The sequence below is a fragment of the Tenrec ecaudatus genome, chromosome 10 (genome assembly GCF_050624435.1).
Source record: "Tenrec ecaudatus isolate mTenEca1 chromosome 10, mTenEca1.hap1, whole genome shotgun sequence".
NCBI lineage: Eukaryota > Metazoa > Chordata > Mammalia > Afrosoricida > Tenrecidae > Tenrec > Tenrec ecaudatus.
Genome location: NC_134539.1, coordinates 136,413,154 through 136,435,948, shown reverse-complemented (window position 1 = coordinate 136,435,948; position 22,795 = coordinate 136,413,154). Strand labels below are relative to the sequence as shown.

At 44.1% G+C, this 22,795-nt stretch overlaps 3 protein-coding genes across 3 annotated transcripts; all 3 read left to right on the top strand.

The window, feature by feature from the left end:
- The first annotated feature begins 1,433 nt into the window (after positions 1-1,433).
- LOC142458321 (keratin-associated protein 3-1-like) lies at positions 1,434-1,742 on the top strand. The gene has a single exon (XM_075559346.1). The coding sequence runs from the start codon at positions 1,434-1,436 to the stop codon at positions 1,740-1,742; it is 309 nt and encodes a 102-aa protein (XP_075415461.1).
- Positions 1,743-13,863: 12,121 nt separating this feature from the next.
- LOC142458320 (keratin-associated protein 3-3) lies at positions 13,864-14,160 on the top strand. The gene has a single exon (XM_075559345.1). It carries the CDS (start codon positions 13,864-13,866, stop codon positions 14,158-14,160), a length of 297 nt encoding a protein of 98 aa, XP_075415460.1.
- A 7,650-nt stretch (positions 14,161-21,810) lies between these two features.
- On the top strand, positions 21,811-22,107 carry LOC142458319 (keratin-associated protein 3-3-like). The gene has a single exon (XM_075559344.1). It carries the CDS (start codon positions 21,811-21,813, stop codon positions 22,105-22,107), a length of 297 nt encoding a protein of 98 aa, XP_075415459.1.
- The last annotated feature ends 688 nt before the right edge of the window (positions 22,108-22,795 follow it).

The window sequence follows — 22,795 nt, the reverse complement described above, 5'->3', positions numbered from 1 at the left end:
GCAGATTCCCTTGTAAGGACTGCTTTGATTGGCCTTTTTTTTTTTTTTAAGCTACTCTAACAACAGATAAAGACAAGTGCTTTACAGAGAGAACTTGACTGTCGCCATCCACTGACCCGAGCAGCGTGTTTTAACACACTAGTTTGTTTGTTTGTTTGTTTGTTTGTTTGTTTGTTTCGGGTGGGGGAACCCATGCATGCTTGAACTAAAACCCTAGTTTTACTCTTTTGACTTATGCTACTATGCATATCCTTAAGCCTTTCACAGTTGTCCTAAAGATGTACCTTTAGTTTACTAATGTTCCCACTGCAAAATAATTCTAAAATATAAATCAAAGTGTTATGTCTTCATTTATTTTTTTTTAACTTATTGGAGTTTTAAAGGTCTAGATGTACCTGGGTTGTGATTTGGGCTGTTAGCTGCAAGATCAGCAGTTCAAAGCCACCAGCTGCTCTGTGGGAGGAAGATGAGGCATTCTACTCCCATAAAGAGTTAGCGTCTCAGAAACCCATGGGGTTCATGTCACCGTGTCCTATGGGGTCACTATGGAGCAGAATCTATTCTATAGGGTAGCTGTGAGTTGGGATCGGCTGCTTGCAGTGAGTTTGTAGCAATAGTGGTTACAGTTGGGCTGTGATTTACAAGGTTGGAATTCAAAACCACCAGGTGGTCCGAGAAAGATGGGGCTTTGTACTCCCTTAAACAGTTCTACACCCCCCCACCCCACCCCCCGCCAAAGGGTCGCCTTGAGTCAGCATCGACTCCCTGGCAGTGAGTTGAGCTGCATTATGAAAATGATGGAGAAGAAGCCATTATTTCTAGCTCTGCTAGAAAGTGCCTCTATACACAGACCCGATATCAATTTCTGTATAGATTTTATCTGTGGAACTTAACTCAGCTTTCTGTATAGGCAAAGACAAGATATATAAAATTGTATCACTTTTCCAGCCAGGGGCCCTAAATTATCACAAAGAATCTTTGGTTGCTGGTACCAGAAGAATTAAAGAGCTTACTTATCACATCATCTGAAAAGTAGACCAAAAAAAAAAACATGGGGAAGATTTAGAGATACCAGGCATACCAAGCCGCCATTAGTGGAGTTTAATGATTAGAAGATAATGACTCAGTGCCTTTGAAGGCTGAAATGAAGCTCTCCTTGCAGTGGTAAACAGCCACGGTGAAGAGTCCTAATTTGACAACAAAACAACCTAAATCCCTTTTATGGAGTGAGGAAGGTGTCCCAGGCAATGAACACTTAAGTAATTAGATGGTTTTTATGGACATTGCTATATACTGAAACACAGGGAAGGAAATCTTGGTAATGGGCCAACGCCCAGGGAGTTGGGTATATAAGAGCCGGCTCAGAAGAGAGAGCCATTGAGACACCAGGACACTTCTCCTCTCAACCAAACAAAACCCCAACTCCTAACACCATGGTCTTCTGTGGAACCACTTACCAGCACTGCTGCAGCGTCCCCACCGGTCCAGCCACCACCATCTGCTCTTCTGACAAATGCTGCCGGTGTGGAGTCTGCCTGCCCAGCACCTGCCCCCATGACATCAGCCTCCTCCAGCCCACCTGCTGCGACCCTTGCCCCACACCCTGCTGTGAGCCTGACGCCTACGTGGCAACTTGCTGGCTGCTCAACTCTTGCCACCCAACTCCCGGGCTGTTTGGCATCGACCTGACGACCCACACTCAGTCTGGCTGTGAGAACCCCTGTGCGCCCAGCTGCTGCTAAACAAGGACGTCGTTGCTGAAGCTCAGTGATGTGGCTGCCGGCCAACATACCAGTCACCTGACCTTCAACACCGGAGACTGCCTACATCAGTTCCCATGTGCTTTCATGAATTCGCTCAACGTCTCAATTCTTTGCCCCTGTGGGTAGAATTAGAGACCTTCTTTCTGTCTTTTAAGCTACTTCCCTGCTCTGAGAGAAATAGCTATTTGGACCAGTAAATAAACTTCATTCTGGCTTAGCAAATACAACCTTGTGACGACTTTTTCTCATGTTTCCGCTTCAGTAAAGTAGAACCCCTACCTAAACCTGAACAGTCACTGCGTATCACACTGCCCAAGATTAACCTCAACTGAGAGAGAGCGCTTATGGTAGACTTTCTTTAACAATTAGATGCTGACACTTTGTGAAATGTTGACATGCAAAATATCCAGGCAGTCATGTGACACCAATTACTGTCCAGTCAATTCTGACTCCTGGTAAATTGTGTGCTTCAGAGACGAACTATACTGAGGACTTTCTGTGAGGGTGGCCTTTCCGAGTCAGACCACCAGGCCTTTCTTGGGAGGCACCTAACTTTTCAATGAGCAGCCAAGTGCTTACCTGTGTGCACCACCGCAGGACATCCAGTCATTGTTTATTCAACAGACACTGTTGACAGCATACAATGCGGTGGGCGCTATGTTAGATGTCTAGAGAATGCTTAACAGATATGTGCTTCGTTTTAAATTTCATTGACATTTATTTTGTTTTCTTCTTTCGTCAACTAAAAGGGATAACGTTGCTTGTGCACCCAGACAATGTTGACTTCATTCATCCATGTCATCCATTGCATTTCAAGTTCAAAACGGAACACCACTGGGAAAATAAACATGCATATGTATCTCCATACAGATATCTATACACACACACGTACACACTCCACTATGAACTGCCAGATTTGGAAGTATGGCCAGTCTTCTCCTTAGACGCAAGGATGATGAGATTTTTGACTCATGGACTCTGAGTAAGTTATCAGGAAGAAAAAAAATTTTTTGGAAAAGGACATCATCCTTGGTAAAGTAGAGGGGCAGCCCCAAAGAGGAAGACCCCCTGAGATGGACCAGCACAGTGGTGCCAACAAGTGGCTCCAATGTAGCAACAACTGGAAGAATGGCCCAAGACGGGGCAGGGCTTCCTTCTGTTAGACATGAGGTCACTGTGAGTCAGAACCAACCCAGCAGCACCTACAAACACACATCCATATAAATACAAAGAGGTATTTACGTAGAGAGCGATGAATGCAAGCTTCACAATGCCTGTAGAAAAAACCTTTTGTTTTCTAACTCTGATTTTCCATGACTGTTTTGAGGCCCCCTCATATATTTATTGCAGAGAGATAGAAATATGTATATATAAAGTGTACACACTGGCTATATGTGTATTCATCTCTTGATATTTGCGATCTTCCACAACAATACACTGTGAAATGACATTAGCATTGAGTGTGTGCCTTGCTCCTTGCACATGGCTTGGTTTACGTTGGTCATAAATACGTTCACAAGTTTACTAGCCCAAGTTATGTGTCATGTCTTGCCATTAACAAAGAAAAAATTTAAGCTATCTACATTAGTCAACACTACAGTGTTCTCTAACCACCAGAAATGGTTAATTTGTGATGCAAAAACACACACAAGTCCTCTTACAACAAAACTTTTACAACCTCCATTCACTCATCTTTTCGTTGTCTTGGAAAAGTCCATGTGCAGCTAAGTCCTTTGCAGAAAGTGTCCAGCGTGGAACCTCGTTGATAGTTTGCTTGGAATTGCCTTAGTCCTTTGGGCTGGCAACCTTTGTCTCAGCCTTGGTTCCCGCATCGTTACCATGGGAATAATAACCCGAGCCTCATTTCTGTCTCAAGCTCAAATGTGAAGATCAAATGTACATACGTTTGCCCTCAGAGTGCACTGGATTCCTGTAGAGATCGTTGGCTTAAAATTTAACATCTGACCATTTGGTTTTTATTTTGATACCTTTTTTAACTTGTTCCAGTGTGTATCACTGTCTGCTTTCCTTTGGATTTAAGATTCTCGGTGTTTTAAATGATATACATCACACACACACACCATTCGCTGTCATGGAAGCCCACAGGGGTCGTTTTGTACAGGGCGACTCTGAGTGAGCATCAAGCCCAGGGAAGTGAGAAGTTGATAGATTTTTACCTTCTTATCCCAGCCCTAGCACTAGTAGCGGATAAGCGTGCTGTCTCAGTTTTTCTCCTTTGCGTGTTCAGTCTTACACCTGCCTAGTCAATTTCCTATCCAAAAACTAAACCTACTATTATTGAATTGATTCCACATCATAGCAACCCTTTGGAATAGAGTAGATCTTCCCCTTCGTGTTTCTCAGGCTGTGACTCTTTACAGGATCGGGAAACTCCATCTTTCTCCTGCAGAGCGACTGGTGGCTTCAAACTGCTAACCTTTGGGTTAGCAACCCAACACTTAACACCCGATCCCAGTCACCAGGACTCCTCGATCAATTCCCTATAGTAAATGCCAATGCCTTGCGTAGTTTTTTCTATTGTTTGTTTCTTTTCCTGACTAAACAGGATTCAGAAACATTCAATAAATGCCAGTTACCTTTATTTTCTCTTCCCTAAAGACCTATTTGACTCGTTCCATTTATTTGAGGATGCGGGGCACCAGAGAAAGGAAGATGAAGAAACCGTGGTCTCTGCCTTTAAGGGGATTATGGCCTTATCAAAAGAACTGATACGACTATATAAAGATACAGCAAATCAACCCTCCTTGCCCTTCCCATCCCTGGTAACCATCAAAGAATGTGTTGACCTTTTATAATAATAGTCCCATGTAACATTTGTCCTTTTGTGACTGATTTACTTCACTCAGCCTAATGTCCTCCAGGGTCACCTGTGCTATGAGGCACTTCACAAATTAGTCATTGTTGTCTAAGGCAATTTATAATAAGAGGGAGGTCAGCAAAAATGTATGTAGGCAAAGATACTTCAAGGAGTATGAGAGTTAAAGGCAACAAAGATAAATACTACTATATACACAATTCTGTAAGAACAATAATCTATGCATGGATGCATCAACAGACAGAACAGGTGTGGGAATGATAAGTGAATTGTACATGTGGATAGATGTAGGTTTGACAGAGGATAGGTCTACATGTATTTACCTAGAGGGTTGCTATAGGTCAAGGTCAACTTCAGGGCTGTGAGTTCGTTTACCTGTGTTACACAGGTCCATGAATATAGTAGAGCTGAGAGTGAGAAGAGTGGTGAAAACTTCTTAGCCACAATCAAACTTCTTGCAGGAATGACCCACTGGGCCGGGGGCTGAGGACTGTGCTCTTGGGAATTATCAAGGTCCATTGGCCTAACACCATCCACAAAGACAATGCTCTAAGGCAGCGGTTCTCAACCTGTGGGTCGCAACCCCTTGGGGGGGGGGGTCGAATGACCCTTTCATGGGGATCGCCTGACTCATAACAGTAGCAAACTGACAGTGATGAAGTAGCCATAAAATAATGTTATGGTTGGGGGTCACCACCACATAAGGAACTGTATGAAAGGGTCGCAGCATGAGGACGGTTGAGAACCACTGATTTAAGTCCTATTTTGGTGAGTTACAAGTAAGGTCTTAAAAGCTCGTGAGTAGCCATCTAGAGTACAACTAATCATGTCTCCCTGCCCAGAGAAATGCACATGAAGCAAATAAGAGATCCGTGCAAGCAGGAGTCCAGTGCTAAAATAGGCCAGATGGATCTCAGCTTCTGAGACCCTGAGACAAAAAAAGGTAGCTGATGCCCAGCTACAATGACTGACCACCTTAAAGGGATTCCATCAGAAGAACCTAAATAGAGTGGGAGAAGAAAATATAGAGAACAAAATTCATAGTCATAAAAAAGACTAGGTTGTTTTGTTTTTTTAATGGAAACACAAAGCTATGGCCTTGTAATCACCCTAGAGGCCTGCAAATAAACTCGTTTGATGGTTCAATTCTCAACCAAGCCCCTAACAGCTTGACAAGGTCAACGAGAACACAGGGAGTAACCAACCAGTTGAGGTGAAAAAAGGACAGCCTTTGCCCAAGGACTGAGTTCTAAAGGCAGGAAGGACGGAGCAAGGGGGAGGAATGGGAACGCAGGAGGAAGTGCGAGAAGGGGTGTCACAATGGGGAACTGCCACCAAGGACGTGACACCTATGAATTATTAAGTGGAAAGATGCTTTGCTATGTAAGCCTTCACCTACTTCTCAATAAACGGTTTCGGGCGGTTGTTTTGTTAAGGCACAGTAAAATTCTATGGGTCCAATAAAATGATTTACCGGTAAGTATTTTTTAAGTGCTATGGGCACCTGCGGGTGTCGAGTTGAGAGACTGAAGGGATCTGTGGGTAAAATGTTAAACAGCGCGTGGAGCACCAAAAAACGATGAAAATAACAAGACTCGTTGAACCAAAAGAATTCATCGGCGTCGAACCATTTCAAAAGGTAGCATATGATCGAGAACGAGTAATATTAAAGAAAGAAGCGTACACTGCACAGAAGACGTTGGCCAAGAGCAAGACTCCAGGAGCTGATGGAAGACCAACTGGAACGTTTCCACAAGCTGATGAGGCACTAATTTATCTACACCCAAAAAATGTGGGCGAAAACAACCTAGGCAACAGACTAGAAGATACACATATCTGTGCCGAATCCAAAAACTAAAAAAAAGTTGACCCAACAGAATGAGGAAATGACTGAAGAGTATCATTAAGATCACCACAAAGTAAGGTTTTGCTGGAGACACTTCAAAATTAGCTGCGGCCGTGCATTGTTGACGGGAGCTTCCAGAACTTCAGGAGATGGAGTGGAGTGAGAGGTATCATTGCTGATGCCAGATGGATTGGGGCTGAAAGCAGAAAATATCAGAGAGACCTTTACTTGCATCTCCTTGACTATGCAAAGACAATTGACTGTACGGAGCATAAAAAAACTAAAGAGAACATTGCAAAAATGGGAATTCCAGAACTTTGAAAGGACCTAAGCTGCCAGAAGAACAAACGAATCGGTCTTGGAAGAATTACAACCAGAATGCTCACATACATCATACATGTTAGCCGGAGAGGCCAATCCTCGAAGAAAGACATCGTGCTCGGTGAAGCAAAAGGGTTAGGGGGAAACGTGGAAAACGCAGTAAGATGATGATACAACGGCTGTCACAGCGGCTCAAATGTGCCATGAGCTGTGCCGGCCGGCTCTGTTGCACATGGCATCCCCACGAGTAGGAACTGACGTGACAGCACCTAACAGCACTAATTACAGGGTGTGAAAAGGGGGGAAAGGCTTATTCTAACAAGAGTGAGAGCAGAAAATAGAGGCTGATCAGTCTCAATGTCATCGGTTTCTTTGTCTGAAACGTCATGACCTCTCTCAGAAGCATTTCTGACACCAAACGATTTACCCCAAGTGCACCATGAAGACTTCTTTGATCACTTCATGACTCGTTCTCTGCATTTCCTGTCACATAATGCTCATGGTACCGGAGAAGAAACCACCATTTAGCATAGACTCTATTGTTTCACACGCAACACTAAATGGTTTTCATAAGTAATCTCACTTAATATTTATTTAATGCTTATATTAAGGCTATAACAGGTAATTATTATTTTCCCAGAATTTATTATTGAGATAACTGAAGTCCAAAGAAACTAAGTAACTTGCTCTAGTTCTCACAACTTGAACGTTAAATCAGGATTTAAACCTAACTCCAAACTCCTTCTATTACCTCCTCAAGTACCTAATTATATGTTGTGTGCTTTAAGTACTTTTTTGTTAAGTACTTTTATATGACTGTGTACTTTAAGAGGACAAGGACTGTGTCTTCTTTTTCTGTCTCCACCATTCTGTTCGGAGCCTAGAACAAAAACCCAATCCAGTTGCCATCGAGTGGATTCTCCCTCAGGGTGATCAGCAGTGCAGAGTAGAAGTCCCCCACGGGGCTTACAAGGCAGCAGTCTTCCCAGAAGCAGCCTTCCATCGCTTTCTCCAGGGGCAGGCTGGTAGGTTCTAGCTTCCAACCTCTCAGATTCCAGATGATCACTGCACCAGAGGTCCTTGTTCAGAACATAAGTACTTCATCAATATTTGATTCATTATGAATGAATTTATTGATCAGTGCCCCTTTTTTGTACCTATTTACTAGCTTTAGCTATGACTTGTAACCCTATAATTAAACTGAAATGTTTGGAATGTTTTTTTTAAAAAACGAGAGATAGATTATTGACTTCAGTAATGGTTTAAAAATGGAGCAGGTAGACTGGTAGTTTGATTTTGTTCTTCAGACGAGAGAACTTTTCATGCTGCTTGGCAAAGAAATGAAAGTTCATTTTTTAGCCAAAATATAGTCTCAACGACCTGTGCTTAATCTGCCCACATGTAGTGAAAACTACCAAACTCCCTTATAAGATTGAGGGGAGGGGACCCCTTACGTTTATATATAATTGCACATTTATTAAAAGAGTAGGTTGGCGCATAAATTATTTATCAAGTCTCTGAACTTCCCGATCAAGGTCATGCTGCTGATCTTTAATATTCATGCATGCATTCAAATCCATGAATAAATAGCAAGATGAATCTACTGGGGGGAATCCTATAGGTTTTGATTTCTCAAATATCTGTATACAAGCTATGCATTTAAAAAGGATCACGTCTTTTCAAGTTGTCAGAGACTTGCTTGTTTACACTCGACTGTATGAACAAAATCTGACAGGTAATAAACAAGAGAGCTTGATAGATGCAGATGGATTGACATGTGATTGAGTCAACGGAGACCCCATTTTGAAACTGCAACAGGAAACAAGTTTGAATGTAGCCACCCAATCAAATACAACTAAAGGAGAGCTTACGTATAAGAAGTTAGTGAGTTATTCATGGGGAACTATACAAACAATAACAAGGAAACCTTCAGAGAGATAGAAGCCATGTCCCCTGAGACAGATGGATATAAAAGACTCGCAGAGGACAACTTGGTCGAAGAAAACTCCCCTTGCAACAATGTCAACCCGATGCTCCGCTGCCATCACGTCTTGCTGTGAGTCTCCTCCCCAAGAATGCGGCACCGTCCCCACTGGCCCTGCCACCACCATCTGCTCCTCTGATGTATGCTGTCCCTGTGGAGTCTGCCGGCCCAGCACCTGTGCACATGAGATCAGCCTTCTTGAGCCCACCTACTGGGACATCTGCCCTCCACCCTGATGTGTGCCTGACTCCTATGTGCCCTGCTGGCTACTCAACAACGGCCGCCCGACTCCAAACCTGAGTGGATCTCGGGCACAATCTGCACCCAGCCCCGTCAGTGTGAACCACCTTGCCGTGCATGAGTCCCCTCTGAATCTTCATGCATGAGTCCCCCAAGAATCTTCAAGGGTCATCAAGGGCTGCGAGGAAAATGGTGTGACTGGGAAGCTCTGAAAGACAATGTGCTGGCTCTAGTTTTGCTGAAGGACATTTTTCCTTCATATTTTTGAGGGCTGAGTTCACATGGAAGTGGGGAAAGTACTCTTATGGACCACCTGACTTGGAAACTACATAAGCACGGCTCCCCAAACCATGCACCGCCTCAATGTTTAAGACTGTAATTACCCAGTGACTCCTGACACACATGCATCATAGGCCTATAAATCAATCCCGCAGAATTACACTTTCTGATGACATCAACATCAATCTCATAACTCAAAGAAGTGCTCATAGAGATATTTAAATACCTGGACAAATTGTCTACTATCCTAGGCTTCTTTAGATTCCTTTTTAAATTCCAAATTCAGTATATCATTTTTCCCCGTCTCTTTCAGTAACTTTGCCAGTTTCCTTAAAGAGGCTGAAAAAACAGAAAAATTAAAGCTGGGCATACTCTGAGAAGAAACCCTTGAAATGGAGCTGAGCTTGATTTCTTCACTGTCTCTTAGGTAGGAATTCAAAGGCAAAACTGACTAATGTAGAGTACTTAAATGGAACAACCACTCTGATTAGATAGAGCGAGTTGATAGAACTCTTCTAAAAAAATTTAATCTGTACTTCAGTTTAAGCAAATCTAATACGCTTTCATCTAACACCTACTATGTGCCAGGATTTGTCCCAGGAGCTTGAAAGAGACAACAAAGATCATGATAAACACTTTCAAGCATCTTATATGGTGAGGAAGGTACATATAAATGATAGGTTATTATATACAACAGAATGAAACAAGGGTGAAATGAAAGTATACAGCAACACATGTTGGGAGAATGGAGACAACAATAGAAACATAAAGCCCCATCACCCAAAGTTCCTTTAGGAAGCTTGGACAAGTTTGAGCTTAAGTAAGAACCACAATTTGGAAGGTAGAGAACTAGTGAAGGGTATTTGGGGCCAAAGAAACAATATGAGGAAAGACACAGAGGTATAAAGTACCTATGAGATTTTATTTGATATGATCAATGCCAAATAGCAATAACTGAGCAAACAACTTTACTGTAAGTTCTTCACATATAAAATGCATGAGGCTTAACAATGGCTTTTAACGACACCAGCATCTTACACTTATTTGGTGAAGTCAGCTTCGTCCTCTCATACACAGAGTATTCCATTTTTCTCTAACCCAGCGGTTCTCAACCTGTGGGTCGCGACCCCTTTGGGGGTCGAATGACCCTTTCACAGAGGTTGCCCAATTCATAACTGCAGCAAAATTACAGTTAGGAAGTAGCAACAAAAATAATGTTATGGTTGGGGGGATCACCACAACATGAGGAACTATATTAAAGGGTCGTGGCATCAGGAAGGTTGAGAACCGCTGCTCTAATGTCTTGTCAGACCTACCAGGGAATCAGTACTTTGTGTTTATTCAGCAGCCATTTTCCATGCACAAATTATTGTGTCATTTAGACTCTACAATTGAACAGTTTAGTTGGGGAGGAATACAAAGATGTTGGAACCAGGGAGTATTCCACACCGGATATTGTCCAGTATAATCTCTTCATCTAGCAACTCTGGAACTATAAATTAAGGCCAACAGAGTTGAGGAATGTTGTATACGTCATTCTTCCATGGGATGTATAACCTACATGAAGACTCAAGATATGAAAGCAAATCAGCATGTAAAGTAGGGAGTGAGTCAGTGAAACATTATTTTCATGAATCTCATAGTTCTACATCCTTTTGGATTAGATTTCTTTCCATAATCCATTGTTTTTATGAAAAGACAATTAAATACAAAATTTATTGTTTCTCCTTTCAGTTCCTATTTTCATCTTGGGGGTAACTGGGCAGTAACCCACTCATGGGTAGGGTATTGTTTATGTGTCCACAGGAAAGGGAGAGAGGGACCAGACCTTAACCTAGTGCGCCAAGACATGAAGGTAACATACTGGCATGAAGCAGCAAACTAACAGAGAGGACTGCTCAGCTGGCCCCAATCCTAGCATTGTGGACCCCCTCCCCAGAAGAATACACTACAGAGGACAGCACTGAAGATACAGCCTGGGGACAGGGGTAGGTCTGCTGAGAACACACAGAAGCAAACTAAGAAGGAAGGAGAAAGAGAGAGAGTGGACTAGCACCTGGTCCACTAAGCCCCAAGGATGAGATCCCTGCTCAGAGCAGCCAATGCACAGAGAGGACTGTAGGGCTGGCCCCACCACGAGACACAGCATCTCCTCTCTGACCCATAGCACTACGGGGAACAACACAAGAGACACAGTGCAAGAATTGTGTCTGGTCTGGCCCCTACACCCCTACCACCCCCTAACCACCCCCCCCACACACACACCAGGGTAAAATACAAAGGGAGCACAACAGAGCAGCAAGGGGAGCAAAGCAACGAAGTCTGAGAAATCCCCACAATAGATTTAGGGGCAGGACTTGGCACCTCATCAGACTCAATCAGAAAATGCTCATAAGGGTCAACAGACAGAGCTGGAACCACTTATAAGCTTTTTTTTTCATGTCTATCTATATAAGATAAGCAGAATAAACAATCCGGAAGAAAAAACAGTGGAACCAATGGTTCCTGGGGGGACAGGGGACCAGGGAGTTGGGGAAGGAAGCGGGGAGCCAACAAGCCCGAGGACAAGAGAACAAGTGATCTAAAATTGATGGCAAGGAGGGTGTAGAATGCCCGGTGGGGTTTGATCAAGCGCAATGTAGCCAAGAAGAATTACTGAGAGCCGAATGAAGGCTGAAGGCCGAACATCACAATGGGACAGGAGGAAAGTGAAAGGAAATAGAGTAAAGAATATTTATAAAAATATAAATACCAGTATGTACATATGTAAATATATATAACAATAGGGATATAGGTCTATGTACATATATTTATATGTTAACTTTTAAAGCAGCAGAGAGACATTGGCCTCTCCTCAAGTCCTCCTTCAATGCAAGAACACTTTGTTCTAATAACCCGGCATTCTTCCCAACACAAACACTGAAGACAAAATGGGTACATGAGCAAATATGGTGAAGAAAGCTAATGGTGCCCGGCTATCAAAAGATATAGTGTCTGGGGTCTTAAAGGTTTGAAGTTAAACAAGCAGCCATCTAGCTGGGAAGCAGCAAAGCCCACATGGAAGCAGCACACCAGCCTGTGTGCTCATAAGTTGACAGGATCAGGTATCAGAAGACCCAAAACAAACAATCATATCAATGTGAATGAGGTGGGTCATAGTGGAGACCCAAAGCCCATCTGTGGACAATTGGACATACCCACAGAAGGGTCACAAGGAAGGGACGAGCCAGTCAGGGTGGGTATAGCACCAACGAAACATACAACATTCTTCTAGCTCTTTAATGCCTTCCTCTCCCACTATCATGGTCCCAGTTCTACCTTACAAATCTGGCTAGACCAGCGCATGTGCACTGGGATACACAGGCGCTCCTAACACATGGAATCCAGGACAGCGAACCCTCGCAGGAACAGTAGTGGGAGTAGAGCCACCATGAGGGCAGGGGAAGGTAGTGGGTTAAAGGGGAACTGATCGCAATAATTGACATATAAAACACACACACAGGGTGACAAACAACAGAAACATGGGTGAAGGGAGACGGCGGATGGTGCAAGATCTAAAATAATAATAATTTATAAATTATCAAGAGCTCACAAGGGTGGAAAAGTGGGTGGGGAGAGGAAAAAATGAGGAGCTGATACCAAGAGCTCAAGTAGAAAGAAAATGTTTTGGAAATGATGATGGCAACAAATGTGCTTGTGTTATAAGAGCTGTGAGAGCCCCCAGTAAAATGGTTTTTTAAAGTATATGTTTATCAATGGAATGAAAATGAAGGAAGACCAAGGTGGTTTTCTCTTAATGGTATGTTTAGTAAAGTGTTGCAATGAAGTGGCGCTTTTATTTCAGAGAACTTATATGTTGTCTCATTAGCAGACTGGTGTCCCGATGAGAATAAAGACTCTTCAAAAAACAGAGCAATACAATTTTCAAAAATCCACTAAGGAGTTTTAAAGAATAATGAAAAGGAGTGTTTCATCTCTAGCATTCTGTACAGCCCTGTTTGCTCACTAGAACCGGAGTGAAACAACCAACCGACAAGATAAATATGTCTGAGATGCACACAGCTACATGCTCTATTCATTTATAAGTAGCCATTTCCTCGTTGACTTTAGTGGGTAGAAAACACCCCTACTAATCTTGTGAGTCACTTGTTCTGATATTCGCTATTTTGGAAAATTACGTCGTGCTATGAATATCATTCAAATTAAAAAAAAATGACAAGACGGGTTGAGCCTTAGAAACTATAGCTAAATTGTCACTTAAAGGGATTACTCATGAATCATGACCGTTTTAGCAGGCCAGGCCCCACTGAAGCTACAACGTGACTCACTTGTGACCAAAAGACGACAGATCAATGAGTCAAAAACACCATTTAAGGAAGGTCGGGGTTCTTAATGGGCAAGCAAATTCCAAATTGATCAAAGAAACTAGATTGTTTTTTAAAGTGTCATAAACAAAAATAAGGACAGGAATCTTTCCGGTTGGACCAAGCCCCATTAGGGAGGGTATATAAGACTCTCCAGGTGAGAGGAGACATTTTCCACACAGCTCATTTTCTTCCCAAGAAACCCAAAAGCAGCTCAGATCCCCGACGCCATGGCGTGCTGTGCTCCCCGCTGCTGCAGCGTCCCCACCGGCCCGGCCACCACCATCTGCTCCTCGGACAAGTGCTGCCGATGTGGCGTCTGCCTGCCCAGCACCTGCCCACACACAACCTGGCTGCTGGAGCCAACCTGCTGTGACAACTGCCCCCCACCCTGCCACATCCCTCAGCCCTGTGTGCCCACCTGCTTCCTGCTCAACTCCTGCCATCCAGCCCCAGGCCTGGAGACCCTCAACCTCACCACCTTCACTCAGCCCTGCTGTGACCCCTGCCTGCCAGCCTGCTGCTGAGCCAGGACTTCTCAACAGAGAGCCCAGGAGATGTCTAGTCCGTGTGTACCTGCCTCAGTAGTGTATCACAGGCCTCTGAAATATGAAAAACCCAGCCCCTTTTCTTTTAATGAAAAGGAAATCAAGATATTTCTTCATGGTTACTTAGCTGAATAATTATTTTGGTTTATTTGGGCAGATGAGTATCAACTATTATCAAAGAAATCTTTAAGACTTCAAATTATATTTTCTTCATCATGCTGTTTCTTGGATCTTATTTCTAGTATTGTTTGTGTCCATAAAGGTAAAATATTTCTTCATGGGCTTTCCAATAAACTTTATTTCTCTGGCAGGAAATGTTGTTTGTTCAGAGTGTTTGGTATATTTCTCTCACTAAAAAAAAGACAAATAGAAGGTCATCAATTTTATTTTAAAAGAGAAACTATTAAAGGAAGGACTTAGCTAATTGTCCACTGTGTCCACACTCTCCTCTCCCCTGTTTCTCAGACAAACACAGTTTTGGACACGTCAATAATCACTTACTTAACACTGTCCTAGGAATACTACTTTTCATTCATTTGGTCGCTACACCAGTATCAAGCGATGAGAAAAAAATTAAACCTTAATGAGTCATTCGGCATTCTCAAAGTCATAAAGTTAGTTCCTAAGACCAGAATTAAATCTCTTGTATTTCCAAAACCAGTGACTAATACTTTCTGCCACATAGCATACAGCCTCAAATATTAATAGAAGCTGAACACAGTAAGGTATTCAGTTAAAATATTCACAGAGATGAAGGATGAGAGTCTTTAGCCATCCCATCTAATAGTAATAGATCTCATTGTAATTGACCCAGTGACTGAAATGATAAGGTATTCCATTTAACATTGGGGTCATTTAGGGGGCGTGCCAATCTTGACTTCATTTTTCCTTAGAGAGAACCCAAAGAGGTCAATTTTAATAGTAAGATATTAGGAACCTATTTTTCCCGTCACCATAAAGCAGCTCGGTAGGAGAATTCTCCTGCAGCACTCAGGAGAATGACAGGACTTCTCAGTGATGTCCTGAGAGTTGAGTGGATACCTTGATTAAACATGCCGACCCACTTTTTACTTTCCAGAGAGTATCCCTCAGCCAGCCTAGAGAGTGCATACGTGTGTGTGTGTGTGTTCATGGGTGTGTGCGTGCATGTGCATATCTCACATCAAAACCTAAAAATCACTGTGCTGCAGGAAAACCAAAAGAATGATGGGGGGGGATTGGGGGAGCAGGGTAGAAGGACGAGAAAAGGCAGAGCAGTCTCTCCAGAGAGGGATTCCACAGACCCTTAGTAGTAGCTGACCTTTTGAGTGGACAGCACTTAGCAATCATGGGGTAGGTGACCATCAACGAGGGACTGAATCCTCTTCTTCATTCATGTGGCCAAAATTTCTTGAGTGCTTTCTCTGTGCCAGGCACCAAATCTCTGCTAGGAGACGGAGGATAAAAGAAATGCTACCGCTTAAAGTGCCCCCCACAGGTTTCAAATCTGTTGACAGAAACCAACAAGCAATTCTCGTCATAATACATGTGTAGCTTTATTTGTTATATAACTACAGTTTCCATATTTGTTACATCATTTTATTGGGGACTCATACAACTCTTATCACAATCCATACATACAGCCATTGTGTCAAGCACATTTGTAAATTTGTTGCCATCAGTCTCAAAACATTTGCTTTCTACTTGACCCCTTGGTATCAGCTCCTCATTTTCCCTCTCCCTCCTTACTACCCCCTCCCTCATGAACCCTTGATAATTTATAAATTATTATTTCGTCATATCTTGCCCTGTCCTAAGTTGCCCTTCACCCACTTTTCTGTTGTCTGTCCCCCAGTGAGGAAGTTATATGTAGATCCTTGTGATCGGTTCCCCCTTTCCACCCCACCCTCCCTTCACCCTCCCAGTATCGCCACTCTCACCACTGGTCCTGAAGGGATCATCTGTCCTGGATTCCCTGTGTCTCCAGTTCCTATCTGTACCAGCGTACATCCTCTGGTCTAGTCAGATTTGTAGAATTGGGATCATGATCGTGAGGGGGAGGGGGAGGAACTTTTAGGAACTCGAGGAAAATTGCATGTTTCATTGTTGCAACCCTGGACCGTGACAGCCGTGTGGCGCCCCTCTGCCCGGGCAGGAAGAGCACTGTGGCATGCAAGCACACAGCAAGAGCAACCACTACAACCTCAGTCGTGGGGTTCCCCGTGGAAGGACTTTGCTGCTCAGGCTACACATCAAATGATGAACAGGCAGGAGAAAACACAGGCGTCGCCTTTTGAGACAGAGGAAGCAGCTTAGTCCGTCACGCAGGCCTTAGAGAGCGTGGGATAGCCAAGTTCCAGGAATGGCTGGAGTGACGGATACATTCAAGGCGGGAGAAGAAAAAAGATGAAGCAAAAAGAGACACACAAAGACCCTGACTTGAGACCGAAACCACAAAGCAATGAGAGATGTGCAGCGTGGGACTGATCTTCATGTTACGTGGCTGTTGCTTCTGACTGCCAATCTTGTGCCTGCATATTTAGTCTGCCCTCGCATCCTGAGTGCACCCACAGCTGCCAAGTCAACTCAGTCTCATCTCTCTCTTGGGGAACAACTGGTGGGTCCTGACAGCTGACCTTTTGGTTAGTAGCCCAACACACCACATCGCCAGGGCCCTTGGCTATAGAAATGGGTAATTAAAACTGGGAAGGTTCTTGGGGAAGGATGGGCATGTGGATTCCCACCACTATTGAATCAAAATCCACCAAACGTTTCCTTCCTCTGAAAGGAAATGTGCTCTGTGTGTATACAGATCCACTGTGTTTGTTATATCTGACCCCGATGTTAAACTTCGTTTTGAGCCACATCAAAGGGGTCTCAATCCTCACAGTTCCTGTTTTTAGCTTTTACCAAGGCAGCTCCCCTGGTCACACAGGTCAGTGATTTCCCTTCTCCTGGGTAGGAGTTACTCTCCCGACTTATCAGAGAGGGAGAGTACTTCCCAGATCTCTTAGACCACTGAGGACAGTTAACTTTTAATAGAGTCTTATAAACCTTATGAATAAAAACAGATGGGATCATTATCATACATGGTTATTTTATGAGTTGCTAATCTGTAACCTCAAGTCTTATTTCTATTAGAGAAGCATAATGCTCCACAGAAAACCCTGTCTGTGAGGAACGGTCTCCGAGAACTACTGCACTCCCGATCAGAGATGTCCAGGCGTATTTAAAAAGGAAGATGATAAAGGGTCATGAGAAGAACCTGAGTTTAAAGGATGATTGAGTCACAGTTGAGTGGTTTGAGGTGTCAGGTGGATGCTGGCCAGCAACGCACCCCACGGAAAAGACAGACTCTCATAAGATGATGCCGACTCATAGCGACCCTACAGGACATATAGAACCGCTTCTGTGGTCTTCTGAGACTATAACTCTTTACGGGAAGGGAAAGTGCCATCTTTCTCCTAGGAGTGGCTGGTGGTTTCGAACTGCTGACATTATGGTGGGCAGCCCAACTCGTAACCACTACGCCACCAGAGCTCCTAAATCATCCTGGACGTCCTCTTACATATCAAATAAGACTAAAGTCTGTGTGGTGTGCCTGGAACTAGAAATGAAGTCTTTCCTGCCACCCCTTCTCACCCACCCCCACCGGCCACCCCCACAAAGCCTCTGCCGTCAAGTTGCTTATGATGCACACATACCCTATACAAGGTTTCCAGGCCTACAAGTCTGTACAGGAACAGATAGCCTCATCTTTCTCCCTAGGAGTGGCCGGTGGGTTTGAACAGACAAGCTTGGGCATCGCAGTTCAACACTAACCCAACAGGGCCACCATAAATGTCCAAGGAAAAACTGTGTCACATGACTAGCTCTAAAATACAGATGAAAATTGCAGCGAGTATTCTGCAGAATTATTAGGACAAATGTTAATGACCAATATCAAAGGCCTTTCAATTATCTAGCTAGCTAGCTATCCATCGCCTTGACACATGCACACAATGGGGAGTGGGGTGGCGGGGAGAGAAGCCAGAAGATAGAGAACGAGGATAGATGCATGCAGAAGCCCAGGAACTCCAAGGATTTCTGGCAGTAGAAGCTACTAGAAGCTGCAGTCGACCAGAAAGGACTAAACTGTGCTCAAGCAGACCCTGCACACAGACCTAACGGCAGTCATGGGAACAGAACAAGGGGATGTTCCAAGGTCTAAAACCAGGAAAGGGATGTCTCAGGCTTATGTACAAATTGAGAATTAGGCCCTGAATTTGAACGTCTATGTTCACTTGCTATGTCTGTTTGTATACTTATCCGTGGGTCTTACCGTGGCACATCCTGTTACTGTGAGCTACAGGCTATACTACCGGAGTTTTAAATACCGGCAGGTTCACTCAGAGTTTAGCAAAGCTTCTGAGCTAAGAAAGACTAGAGAGTGAAATAAGCAGAAAAACGAGGAGCTGAACGCACTGTGGAATCGCTGTGGAGCACGGTCCGATGCGGTGCCAGAGGATGGGCACCGCAGGTTGGAGGGCACACACGACTGAGAAAGGTCTGTCTTCTCAAGGCAGAATCAATCTTAAGGATGTGCATGGAGTCCAGTCTTCCGGGCCTTTTTGTCCTGAGGGGCATGATTCAAGATGAGGAGAACGAACGCCAGCTGCTAACATCCACGCATCTCGATTTGAAATGTATGAAGTGTGAATCTGACAACATGGGAAGTTGTAAAAGATCAAGTGGAATGCTTGAAGATCAAGCCGCTAGGCGTCAGTGAAGTAAAATGGACTGTTAGTGAATCAGATAAACCATACGGTGTGTGATGCTGGGAATAGTCAACTGAGACAGAGTGACATCACAAGGTTCATTAGAACGAAGGGCTGAAGGTCTACCCTGTGGTAGAATCATATCGATACGTCTACAAGGGATTCATATCGATACGTCTACAAGGGATTCATATCGATATGTCTACAAGGGATTCATATCGATACGCCTACAAGGGATTCATATCGATACGCCTACAAGGGATTCATATCGATACGTCTACAAGGGATTCATATCGATACGTCTACAAGGGATTCATATCGATACATCTACAAGGGATTCATATCGATACGCCTACAAGGGATTCATATCGATACGCCTACAAGGGATTCATATCGATACGTCTACAAGGGATTCATATCGATACGCCTACAAGGGATTCATATCGATACGCCTACAAGGGATTCATATCGATACGTCTACAAGGGATTCATATCGATACGCCTACAAGGGATTCATATCGATACGCCTACAAGGGATTCATATCGATACGCCTACAAGGGATTCATATCGATATGTCTACAAGGGATTCATATCGATACGTCTACAAGGGATTCATATCGATACGTCTACAAGGGATTCATATCGATACGCCTACAAGGGATTCATATCGATACGCCTACAAGGGATTCATATCGATACGTCTACAAGGGATTCATATCGATACGCCTACAAGGGATTCATATCGATACGCCTACAAGGGATTCATATCGATACGTCTACAAGGGATTCATATCGATACGCCTACAAGGGATTCATATCGATACGCCTACAAGGGATTCATATCGATACGCCTACAAGGGATTCATATCGATACGCCTACAAGGGATTCATATCGATACGTCTACAAGGGATTCATATCGATACGCCTACAAGGGATTCATATCGATACGCCTACAAGGGATTCATATCGATACGTCTACAAGGGATTCATATCGATACGTCTACAAGGGATTCATATCGATACGTCTACAAGGGATTCATATCGATACGTCTACAAGGGATTCATATCGATACGTCTACAAGGGATTCATATCGATACGTCTACAAAGGATTCATATCGATACGCCTACAAGGGATTCATATCGATACGCCTACAAGGGATTCATATCGATACGTCTACAAGGGATTCATATCGATACGCCTACAAGGGAATCATATTGATACGCCTACAAGGGAGACCAGTCAACATGACTAGTCTTCAAATTTAGATCCCAGCCACGAATGTCCAAGATGAAGAAATTGAAGAGGTTGACCAACGTCTGCAGTCTGAAATCGACCAGTCGCTGGTGGTTATCATGCAAAGATTGAAACAAAGGAGGACAATCAGTAGTTGAAAAATATGATGTTGGTGGAAATAACAAAAATAAATCCTGGAGAATGGACAGATAAGCAACATCCTGGTAAACCCATGAGCTCTGCAGTCAGGAAATCAAAGGGTATCGATTGAACTGGGTCGAGCGGCGGCCAAGGGCCTCTTTCTTACCGCCATTGAGCTGACTGCAACTCCTAGCGGCCCTGAAGGACAGCCTAGAACTGCCCCCGTGAGCTTTCCAGGCTCTCCCTCAATGGGCATGGAAAGCCTCATCTTTCTCCTGCAGAGAGGATGGTCGATTCCAACTGCTGGCTTTGAAGTGAGCACTAGCCACCAGGACTACTTTAAGAGCCTCTTCTGAGTGTTACTGAACCCTGGTGGTGCCTGGGTTACAGGCTGGATGGATGACCACCAAGGCCACAGTTGGAAACAATCCATTCTTGAGAAAGATGAGGCTTCCCACTGGGAACCCACAGGGGCAGTTCTACCCAGTCCCACAGGGTCGCTGACTCGGAATCAGCTCCAGGGCGGTGAGTTTGGTTTTCGCTTTGCATTATTTAAAGGGGTAGAAAGCAGAGACGTCCCTTTGAAGATGACGGTGAACGTGATCCAAGTCACAGTGTTTCAATGGTTTCCCATGCCTGTGAAAGCTGGACCACAAACAGGAGGACCAGTAAAGAATTGATGCATTTGACTTGCAGGGATGGGGAAGACGATTGAGCACATTATGGACGGGAGCCCCATCCCCACTCCATATCCCCTTGTTCTCTCTGTTTTTCTTCCTAACTATTCATACAAACACACAATCTATTGCAATGCTAAGATTACGGATAAGTCCTTTTCTTTATAATTTTCTGCATTTCCCAAATTTAAAAAAATGAAGATATAATGCCTTCTGGTTAGAAAAAGAATGGATGTTAGGTTATTTTTTTTTCAAAGTTTACTCATACTTTCAATAACCTACTTATCCACATTCTGATTGTGATCTTCAGAAACTCTACAGCTAAAAGAACGTTCCTAAAATTCAGGTCAGATCTTTAAACAGGAAAAGGAATGTTTTCTCAGCCACGTTGATACAGACAAGGGTAGAGGAGAACTCTGAGCAGCAGAAGAAAGGATGGCTGCATAGTTGTACAGGACTCCAGTCACCCGCGGTTCTCCACCAGGGATGGCATTGGAACTGTCATCGGCACGCATGGTAATACTGTAAGTATTTGGTGATACCTCATAATGCTGTGTTCTAGTGACAAATAGCAAGAGTAATCAGCTCGGGTTTAGCAATGAACTCCAATAAAAGTTAATTAGGAGAATGCGGACTCTTTCCAGGCAGCTAAATGGCAAACCAATCAAAGGATAATGAGGACATTAACATAAACAAGAACCAGGAAAGAAGCCTTCTGGTTGGACCAACACCCATTAAGGAGGGTATATAAGAGCCCCAGAGGGAGGAGAGACATCGCACATCGGAAGCCTCCTCTTTCTTTTCAACCAGCCCAATCAAGCCACAGATCCCCGACGCCATGGTGTGCTGTGCTCCCCGCTGCTGCAGCGTCCCCACCGGCCCGGCCACCACCATCTGCTCCTCGGACAAGTGCTGCCGATGCGGTGTCTGCCTGCCCAGCACCTGCCCACACACAACCTGGCTGCTGGAGCCAACCTGCTGTGACAACTGCCCCCCACCCTGCCACATCCCTCAGCCCTGTGTGCCCACCTGCTTCCTGCTCAACTCCTGCCATCCAGCCCCAGGCCTGGAGACCCTCAACCTCACCACCTTCACTCAGCCCTGCTGTGACCCCTGCCTGCCAGCCTGCTGCTGAGTTCCCAGGGCTGCTCTCTGTCCTGTGCCTGACCTGGAAGGAATCGGCCAAGAAGTCTGAGAGTTCACCTGAAACTGGAACGGATTTAGTTTGCTTTAGAAAATGGACAATGGGCGACACTGCCACCGACAGTCTCTCTAACAACAACAAAAGGGGGGGACGACTAGGACACTTTCATTGACCATGTAGCTGGCATCAATAACCAAGCTGGAACAGGTTGGAGCAGGCAGAACGCTGTAGGCTCCTCGTAGTTGTTCAGTTCCTTCCTATTAATGTGTGTCTTTCTTGGGTACTTTCTTGGGGAATTCAGTTTCTAGTTTTGGGTATCTTTCTGGAAAATACGGAGGTCCTTCAGGACCATCCAAATAAATTTCACATCTCTGGCATAACACACATGTCTATAATTGCTTTTGTTGGTCTCTGTCCATTCATTTGGGATTTCCTTACTCTAAACACCAGCTTTTAATTTTAAAAAAACAACACAAAAACCTAGGACTATCTGAAAAACCTGAAAGTGGTAGCAGGAGATGCAACTATTTCTTGCTCTTGTTCTTGCTGTTGAGAAACAAACATGAAATGGCCTGGCGTAGAAGCCGCTTCCGTATTTTGGCACATACGAAGTGGACGTTTGGCTAACCCGTCCCCCACAAACAGGGTGTAAGGTAAGTTAGGGAAGACTTCCTCTGAC

Excerpts from the sequence above, each read along its gene's own strand:
- LOC142458319 (XM_075559344.1), top strand. The coding sequence starts at position 21,811 with ATGGTGTGCTGTGCTCCCCGCTGCTGCAGCGTCCCCACCGGCCCGGCC.
- LOC142458320 (XM_075559345.1), top strand. The coding sequence starts at position 13,864 with ATGGCGTGCTGTGCTCCCCGCTGCTGCAGCGTCCCCACCGGCCCGGCC.
- LOC142458321 (XM_075559346.1), top strand. The coding sequence starts at position 1,434 with ATGGTCTTCTGTGGAACCACTTACCAGCACTGCTGCAGCGTCCCCACC.